We start from the raw sequence: 9,741 nt of genomic DNA, 5'->3' as shown, positions 1-9,741 counted from the left end.
AAGTTAGCAAGAGGTCAGGGAACCAGAATGAACACTCGGGAAGGGCCGTTTCCGGCCATCTGGGGGGTTTGTAAAACCAAAAATTTTCGTGTACGCTCCGCGCCAACCGATGGTGGCGCTCCGCTCAGATAGTCGTACCTACAACTTTCAAAATCCTGGCTACGCACCTGACGTCGTGTCTGTATGCATGCCAACTATCTGCTAAAATACTTCACATTTTGTAGTAATTATACATTTTAAAAGGAGAAAAAGGCTTCATGTGTACCTGACTATGAGAAATCTGGAATCTGTTAGACTGTTACCTCCTCTAAACAATAACAGCGAGCTCAATCTTCTCGGCTTCATAATTTCCCAAGTAAATATTTCTTTGCCGTTGGTCGGCGCTAGTATCGCGCATTAGAAATAGTGTACGGTGCTAAACGAAATACATATCAGAAGTAGATAATAAGGAATTATCTATTATCTACTTCTGATACATATTCATATATAATTTTGTTGAAACTAGACACCTGTAGTAACAACATACGCAGGAGTAGTTAGACATGAAAAACGTTGATCCCAATGATTCACTTCATCAATTATACGGTGGCAAATGTTCCAAACATCATTAAAAAGTGCGACAAATTGTAGGATCAGGCATGTCGACTCTCCGTACAGACACTATCTGCTAAAATATTTCACATTTTGTTAAAATTATACATTTAAAAGTAAGAGGAAGGATTCTGGTATAGGTTTATGTTAAAAATCTTAAATCTATTGCCTCCCATAAACACCAGCAGCGAGCTCAATCTTCTCAACATCCTAATCTCCCAAGTCAATTAAATTTTTCTTTGCCGTTGGTCGGCGCCAGTATCGCGCATGAGAAGCAGTGTACGATGCTAAACGAAACATATTCATATAAAATATTTGGTTAAAGTTATACACCTGTAGTGAGCATATACTATAGCTAGGTAGCTATACGATATAAAACTTGTTGATCCCAAATATTCATTTCGTAGGTTTTATCGCGGAAAATGTTCCAGACCTCATTGAAACGTGCGATGATTCATATATATATTATATCAGGAGTGAATCAAAACAATCTTTATTCATTGCTGAAATATATGGCATGTAATATAAAAGAATATAATGAGGGGGTACAGGGGGTTGTCTTCCTCCCGCCTCCCTCCCATTTTCCTACCACTGCCCTCCCCCTCTCCTCCCACCTCCCTCCCCTGTCCTCCTATCTCACTCCCTCAACGTACGGTACGTACACCTCCAGGATCCTTTATATTTTGCATTTTATTATTTTTTGAATGTCACTTAGTTTCTCTGACAGTTTGCGTAAAATATAATAAATGTATTAATCCTGTACAATGTATTTTCTCATGTATTTATTTCTCGTGCTATGGATTTCTTTTATTTTTTTCTACTTAGTTTATATTCGTCTTCGTCTTGCAGGACTGCTCTGTCTTTTCTCTCTCCTCTCGCTCTCTCTCGCTCTTCTCTCTCTTCTCTTGCTCGCTCTCTTCTCTTTCTCTCTCGATCGCTCTCTCATCTTTTCTTCTTCTCTCTCTCTCTCGCTCGCTCGTTCACGCGTTCACAAGCATAGTTATAATTAGTTTGTTTTTGTGATGATTATATTCCTGGCTCTCTGGCACTTCGAGGCTCGATTACTCCCGCTCCGTCCCTCCCAGGCTCCTAGCCCTTTTCTCCCGTTCCCGTCTCCTCCTCTCCGTCTCCGTCTCCGCCCTGCTACCCCTTCTTATAATGATCGCTTGCAGTCGGAGTGGTCTATATCAGGCGGTGACGGGAGATTACGCGTACGCATATATTGCCTAATTATGACTGAATCGTGCAGTTCAATTAAACTCAATATTACACAGAGAGTATCGCTAGATGGTCATATACGTATCTAGAATTTTAGAAATTTAATCATCTGTAATTCACTTCCGCGCGCATATATTTGCTATATTGACTAATCGTGCGTCAATAAACTCAATATTCACAGAGAGTATATGAATTCAAGCCGGTACGGGAGATCATTTGCATAATATACTCTAGATACCTATAGACACATGTCTTAGCTATACTCTCTGTGAATATTGAGTTTATTGACGCGCGATTAGTCAATATATTAGCAAATATATGCGTACCGTAATCTCCCGTACCGGCCTGAATATAGACACTCCCTTGGCGGTCACCATCGCGGCGCCACCATACGGTCGATCAAAACGCGTTCCAATGACGTCACCGGGCTGGTGTAAACAGTGATCGGTGGTCCATGTGTGTTGCTTCGGTTTACGGTGTAGGGTGTAGTTTGTGATTGTAAGTAAACCTGTGTCCAGTGGAGATTAATATACGTTGATGGACTACTTTAATACTACTTATTATAGCTCTACCATAGAGTCCTTGGTTGGCACTGTCAAAGTGGAAGCTGCTCATGTTAAGTGGGTTACATGTCGCGTCCACTGGCTCTACCCGTTAGACCACAAACAGGTGAGTATAGCTTTCTTTCAAGGCAGGTGACATGCACCGGGTTTTCCCACTTCCTCGCGAACAAGGAACATATTTCTTGGTAGATAAGAATAGCAAAGACATTGAAGAAGAACCTTTTAGATTTTCATGTCTCCACCCCAAAAATAGTGAAAATGAGGCTCAGGATCCCAAACTAGGATATTATAAGCATTGCATATCTAAAACACGTTACCGGTTATAGTTTAGTTTAGTTTAGTTATAGTTTATACTAATATATCATAATCATGACTCAGATACTGTTCGTGATGTATTCGTACCATTTATAAATTATTAATTAAAAATGTGTCTTGATACGAAATGCTTCTAGAATATTGTTTAATACATTAGCTGTGAAAGGTAGAATTAAGGCATTTAATGGTACAATTTACATGGGTAAAAAAATGTCTCAAAATTAGCTTGCAATTAAGCTTCTCACCGACTGAAATAATACTTAAATAATGCTCAGAAAATCTTATGACAGTAATATGCTATTAAAACGTATTCTAAAATGAATATAAGATCCATATCATGTAATCGCGGGAGTGAATAATAGAAATCTCTATTATTCACCTAATGTATATATATGTTATAAGTTCCATATCACTTTAGAAGTCATTTTTTAGCCTTGTGCCAGGTGATGTGGGAAAACTATGCGTTAAGAATATATTTTAGGCTCTTTTAAATTGTAACATCTATTGAATTAAAACTGATTTGATAACAAACTGAAAGGTATTTCAGTGTGTGTGTTGACAATTAAGGATGTTATACCCTGCTATATGAAATGTTTATACTAGAGGTTTTCTTTTCCTGGTCAATATTGACACGACACGTACACTACAGCTGTACAGTGCATTCATGGCCAGTTTTCAATTTTCTGCATTCTTAAATCATTATAAACATTGCTTATATCACACAGATGTAATGCCATCTGCCAGATCATACCAGCTGTAGATGCACATCTCTATACAGAGCACCATATAGACGTTGCACAGCTATATACAGGTTACTTGTCTTTTCTGCTAAAGACCAGTAATCATATGTGCATGTGTGCATACAAACTGCAATCCTCATAGTGGGCTGCTATAATTATGTAGTCAACCTTGGCTGCACATGTGCAGCTAGAGGGGGTGAGGCTATGAGCTACGACAGTGTACGATAGTAATCTATATGGAGGATACAGAGGGATGATGCATGTGAGCCTGGTTGTCAGTGCTGTAGTATAAGTCTGTTTATCAGGGGCAGTGCAATAAGTACGGATATGAATGAAAGCAGCTACTGTGCCTTGAATGCAACCGTGCACTAAAAATGACGTCAGAACTATGTATTCTACGTGCAATCTGCTCAACTGCGTCGTGATAATATACAGATTCGTAGTCTTCGGGCTTAAATGCGACGCGAACGTGAATTGATGCAGTTTGGTACGATGCATCCGATGTCATTTACAAAAGACACGTGATCGACGCAATGTTACGTCGAATGCCCGAAAGCGCGAAACTCGATCTTGAGATGCAGATGTACAGCGTGACCTGTAGCAGTAGAAAATCGAGGCCTCTGCAACGATTCAGGCCTCTCCTAACGTGTGGCGCCTCCCCCCCCCCCGATGGCGTCTCGTCTGCCAGTGTGTCATACGTTGTAAACAGCATCGATCCGCGTGTTGTGGTTACGTGCGACGCATTTTGTTTTCAGGTCGCGCCCGAGCTCTCTGCTCCCGCTGCTGCTGTGTTGTTGTGAAGGCGCGCTGGACGACTGAGGGACAGCAGCCAGAGTGACAGCCGTTGCCCCGCCGCTGCCTGCTTTCATCGATCTTGCTGCGTTATCGTTTCAAGCCAGCGTAAAGAGTCACCATGGGCTGCTGCTGTGCTAAAGAGGTACAAAGTCCGCCCTTTGGGCTACGCGTCGTGTAGCGCGGCAGAGACTGGCCGGCTTGCTCTAGCGTTCGCGATTGGGTTTCTCTTTCGTGCGCTTTTCACCTGCCGGTCGGATTACGATGTTCGCCGGGTTTCGGGTTGTGTGAGCGCATGTCGCTGTGCTGTTTGTATACATGTACGGTTCCCTGCGTTTATTAGAGACAGTGCTTGAGTTGCGAGGATGTACATGAATGTGGCTGTAATGGCAGGATGCATACAAGGCACTGAATATAAACCTGAGTCATTGTCATCCTCTGTAATGCATACACGCCTGTCTAGTCGTGAAGGGTTATATTTTCTGTACCTGTGGTATCCACCTACACAATATTTGTTCGTTTTGTCAACATACGAAAACACACATTTCCTAAATGTTTAATAAGAAGTGTGTACCAGGTCATAGTACAGGTGTTCACGAAAATACAAAGCCCATGCAGATGAGCAGACATACATACGTAGATATGGATATGTGTTGTAAACAGCGTGACCAAACAGAAAGCGAAAGGTTTACCAGGTGTGCAAAGTAAGGCAGTTGTCACTGTGTGCACTGTGCATGCACACTACGACATGCCCGGGAAATCCTCTTTTTCGTGAAAAACGGCATTGCCAGCGATACGTGTGGTCGCTCGGTGACCATGTACTGCCAGAAACGTGCTCTGGCATGTCCTAGTTCATAACTGCACGTGTTTTGTAAGGCACTGATGCTTGCGTGACGAACACAAAGGCAAGTGGAAGGAAATTGCCCGCTGCGACAGGCAAAATTACTGCAATTTTGACCCACGCCGTACGCACAATACCGTCGCTGTTGTCTACCCCGGTGATTCAATGATCTCAAAGTTTGCATAGAATTTCGCAATCCGCGTGGTTTTCTGTCCAACTGTATAGTTTAGAAGTCTATTTAGATTTCTATATTATAGTATTCACCTCTAATTATATCATGTGCCCTTGCCGCCAGAGTAAATAGCGGATGCCAATTTCATTCAACAACCGTAGTCATCCACACCGCCCACGCACCATTGGATGGTATTTGTTGTGGCGTTATATGAATCCGTGATCAAGGGTTGCAATAGTAGTTTGCAGTGGGTCACTTTAACGTTGTATCGACTCTCTTTTACAGATTTTCCATCTTGGTTTTTATTAGACCTGGGACCTGGTATTTATAAACGGTTCCCAGTTATATGGTGTATGTCTAGTGTCTACGTAATGATAACTTTAATAAATTAACCCTAACCAAAATCATAAACGTTAGACAGGTGTAACAAATTTAAAAAAAATCATTTAAATAATTTTGCGAACTCCCAGAGCAAAATATACCAACGGTGCGGTGCGTAAGTAAACAGTAAAACGGGCTGCACAGTTGAATGACCAGGACCTCATGGTTGTAACTTCCTTTAGCTTGCCAAGTGGTTAGACTTGCATTTCGACAGCTCGTTGAACTGTGGCGCTCGCTGTTAGTATTGTGAATCGCCCCGGGGATATACATACCTCGTGAGAACTGTAGCCGTTAAGATTACCAATGCTGCCCATAGATTCAAGCAAGTGAGTAGCTTTGTTGAAATTTGAGGGTATACCCCGAGCACTGGTATCGCCTCGGGCGTGCTTGGCTGCCGGCTTAAGTGAATTCTAAGCTCCTTATAAACGTTGACCGTGAATGCAGGCGAGGTTTTCCATTTTCTATCGGTAGACCTGTAGTGAATTACTATAGGTGCACGCATGTTACTTCTCAGCAAAGAATCGGTCACACTTTTAACCCTACGTCTATTGAAATTCATCTGGATGAGCATAGCCAAGTATTACCCCAACTGGGTTTGCAGACAGGCATATATATAAGACGGCAGAAATTCACCTAAAGATGTTTTTTTCATATTCAATGCTCCAGATAAATCCTGATAACGTTTCTACAGGGAATGATTCACTCAGAAACCCTGGCTGCATGTGGAGTAGGAAAGGGCAGAGTCTACGTGCGGCACGTGGGTGGGGTGACCATGGGGTGTGACAGGTGTCTTTTGTACTGTAGGTAATTACTGTGACTTTATGAGCATTTATGACAGGGCGTCAGAACACCGCGGGGTCATCACTAATCTGTCCTGTTAAAGATATAGGCTCTCTCAGTCAATCAACAGAGAGAGCGAGAACGAGAGTAGAGGAGAGGAGATGAGAGAAGAGGAGACAAGATGAGAGAGAGGGAGAGAGAGATGGGAAGAGATATATAGCGTGAGAAAGAGAGACGGGGGTGGCCAGAGAGAGGGAGAGACAAAGGGGAGAGCGAGCAAGAGAGAGAGAAATGGGAAAAACAAAGACCAAGGAGAGTGAGAGAGAGTGAGCGAGTGAGCAAGCGAAAGAGACTCTCTCTCTCTCTCTCTCTCTCTCTCTCTCTCTCTCTCTCTCCCAGAGAGTCACAGAGAGAGAGAGAGAGAGAGAGAGAGAGAGAGAGAGAGAGAGAGAGAAGGGAAGGGAGGAGGGAGGGAGGGAGGGAGGGAGGGAGGGAGGGAGGGAGGGAGGAGGGAGGAGGAGGGAGGGAGGGAGGAGAGAGAGAGAGAGAGAGAGAGAGAGAGAGAGAGAGAGAGAGAGAGAGAGAGTCTCTTTCGCTTGCTCACTCGCTCACTCTCTCTCACTCTCCTTGGTCTCTCTCTCTCTCTCTTTCTCTCTCTCTCTCTCTCTCTCTCTCTCTCTCTCTCTCTCTTTCTCTTGCTCTCTCTGTCTCTCTCAGAAAGAGAGAGAGAGAGAGCGCGCGCGAGAGTGTGCGCGAGCGAGAAAGAGAGAGACATGGCAAGTGAATTGCAGTTTCCCTGAGTTAATATCCTCTGCCCCCAACACGTACAGAACGACCGGGCTATAAAACGGCAAGCAATTCGCTCCGTGACGTGAACGGTTTTTGTTAGCTCTCAGCCAGCTAGAGACCACATACACTGCAGACCCGCCGCCGTGTACGTGCATGCTCGCGGGATTTTATTACCGTATCGTATCACGCAGCATCAGCATTCGTGTAAGCAACACATGCCCGCGTAACCAGGACCTAGTTACACGAGTGATTTGCGCGTGCGGTTTTACCGCCCTATACCGAAATCGCTGCGCTAGTTCGCTCGGGGGAATGGAGTGAGTGAACCCATTTGCAAGCAAACAAACGAGAGTGAATTAATTGATAGAACAGCATCGTGAAATGCTGTGGCTGTCTGTGTAATTCCGGTAGCTTATTCAAACAAACTTGTGTCATTATAAACGGATACTACCGTACAGCCGGATAACGTTAATGGTTTATATTGTAGCAGTGATATCCACAGCCACTGTATTATAGTATATTACTTATTGTATGATTATTTACAATGCATTCAATTCTGTGTTTTGTATAATACGTGTACGTGTGATTTTATCGGTGGCTTTAGCTACAGTTAGCTTTAGTCGGTTGTCATTGAATCTTGTCAAACTCATTGAAAAGCGTGAAAAATTCAGTATAAAAACAAAACTGAGACGCGCCAGCACTCCTGCCTGTAAGCGATACCGCGACCTTGCTTGTTAAAAGCAAAAGTTGTTTAGGAGTCTGTCCTGTGTGTTATGTACACAGCCTTTGAAAGGCGCCATAACATGTTTAGATATTCAACACATTATTCTGATTAGCAGGGGTTTTCCTTTGAAACTTAATTATGAGCAATTTGTGCAAAAAAAATTCCCCCAACATCTATGGTATATTTTTATGTATAATAGTGTATGAGTTCCCAAATAAGATATTTAATGGCCAGCAAAATATCATAGGTACATAAACATAGCTAAGTGTTTTAGATTTCTTTAAGCGTAAAATCAAAATTCCTGACAGAATATATACTAATGTAGTTAGCACATTTTGAATGTAGGGTATTAAGTTGTTTGATATATCACAAGAAGGTGGGCAAGTATCAAAATTGAATAGGCTTGCAGTCATACTACTTCACTTGTCATCATAGTTGTTATTTTCTATTTCATGAGTATGCATATCTCGCCACCCTGCACGCACGCACGCACGCACATACGCACCTGCGCACGCATGCACGGACGCACACACGCACGCATGCGCATGCACCCACACACAGTCACACACACACGCACGCACGTGCGCGCGCACGCACACACAGACTACGGTGACCATGTCTGTAATCAGAAACCTTTACTGTTTTCACCGATACCCGATATATATCTGCTCTTTCTCAGTTTTCACCGATATCTGCACTTTCTCAGTCTTCACCGATATTTGCTATTGCAGGAGGAGGAGAATGTGAACCCGATGAAGAAACCACGAGGTTGCACGGATGTTGTCGCGCTCATGCTCTTCCTGCTATTCTGGGGCGGCATGGTAAGTGGCACAGCTTCCATTGATCACAGCCTCCTTCCGTCCCCGCATCGGTCGCGTAGCGCGTCGGACGTTGCGGTTCTAAAACCGGGCGGTTAGTGACAGGCAGATTTATGCCACTGTCTTTAAGCTGCTATCAGGAGCCTGTGTGTCGTATTGCTCATGCGTGTCAACGTAGCGGCGCTCCGTCTTCGTGTGCGGAGTCTAAGTAGCGAAGTTGCTGGGAGAATTTTATTTGGGTGGAGAGGGGGCTGGCTTCCACCAATCCATTCTCTTTATGGGGCGTATTTGTTTGGCTTTTTTAAAGTAAATACGATCATATATATACGCTCACACACATGCTCTCACACATGCACACGTGCACGCATACACCCGCTCACACACACTCCACGCATGCACACACGCATGCACTCACACGCAAAAACGCACGCACGCATGCACGCACGCACGCACGCACGCACGCATGCACACACAGACACGTGCTCACTCGTAGATACAGTATCATTTCCCACATTCTATAACAAAGTTACAAGAACATTCTCGTCTTCGGTAGATTGTCATCGCCGCGTTTTCCTTCACGTTTGGCGACGCTAAACGACTGATCTACGGCTACGACTCGTACGGCAACATCTGCGGCAAGAACAACACTCCCATAATGAATCTGACATATTCGGGCATCGACATGACCGACAAGAAGTAAGTTTTTCGCTAACCGCATAATTGCAGAGTCTGTTATTTCCCCCCTCCGTTTATTGAATCGCCGTGGTGCAAACCTCCTAGCCTGCACACCCACACACTTGCACTGTGTGCACGCAAAAACACGCCACTTATGTGAATGGATAGGTACTTTCCTCCTCTGCTCGCAGGTACGTATTATACAGGTGAGTTCACACAGGTAACCTCTCTCCTCCTCCCATAGGTACATATAGGGGAGTTATTGACACATGTAACCATCCTCGTGCTCCTGCAGGTACATACAGGTGTGTTATTCGCACAGGTAACCTCTCTCCTCCTCCCATA

General features: G+C 43.9%; 1 protein-coding gene across 3 annotated transcripts in view; it reads left to right on the top strand.

Annotated features, from left to right (window-relative positions):
- Positions 1-2,236: 2,236 nt before the first annotated feature.
- Positions 2,237-9,741, top strand: part of LOC106811000 (choline transporter-like protein 1) — an 18,795-nt gene continuing 11,290 nt past the window's right edge. The window contains exons 1-4 of one of the 3 annotated variants that reach the window (XM_014814507.1): positions 2,237-2,478; positions 4,183-4,364; positions 8,635-8,724; positions 9,275-9,417. In XM_014814507.1, the coding sequence (XP_014669993.1) occupies positions 4,341-4,364; positions 8,635-8,724; positions 9,275-9,417 (257 nt within the window). In that variant the 5' untranslated portion in view covers positions 2,237-2,478; positions 4,183-4,340. Of the gene's footprint in view, positions 2,479-4,182; positions 4,365-7,462; positions 7,497-8,634; positions 8,725-9,274; positions 9,418-9,741 lie in introns of those variants that run through there. The other 2 variants (XM_014814509.1, XM_014814510.1) reach the window with 2 other exon arrangements.

This window comes from Priapulus caudatus, unplaced genomic scaffold, assembly GCF_000485595.1.
Source record: "Priapulus caudatus unplaced genomic scaffold, Priapulus_caudatus-5.0.1 Scaffold494, whole genome shotgun sequence".
NCBI lineage: Eukaryota > Metazoa > Priapulida > Priapulimorpha > Priapulimorphida > Priapulidae > Priapulus > Priapulus caudatus.
The sequence above is the reverse complement of the archived record's forward strand: the minus strand, read 5'-3'. Positions and strand labels throughout refer to the sequence as shown.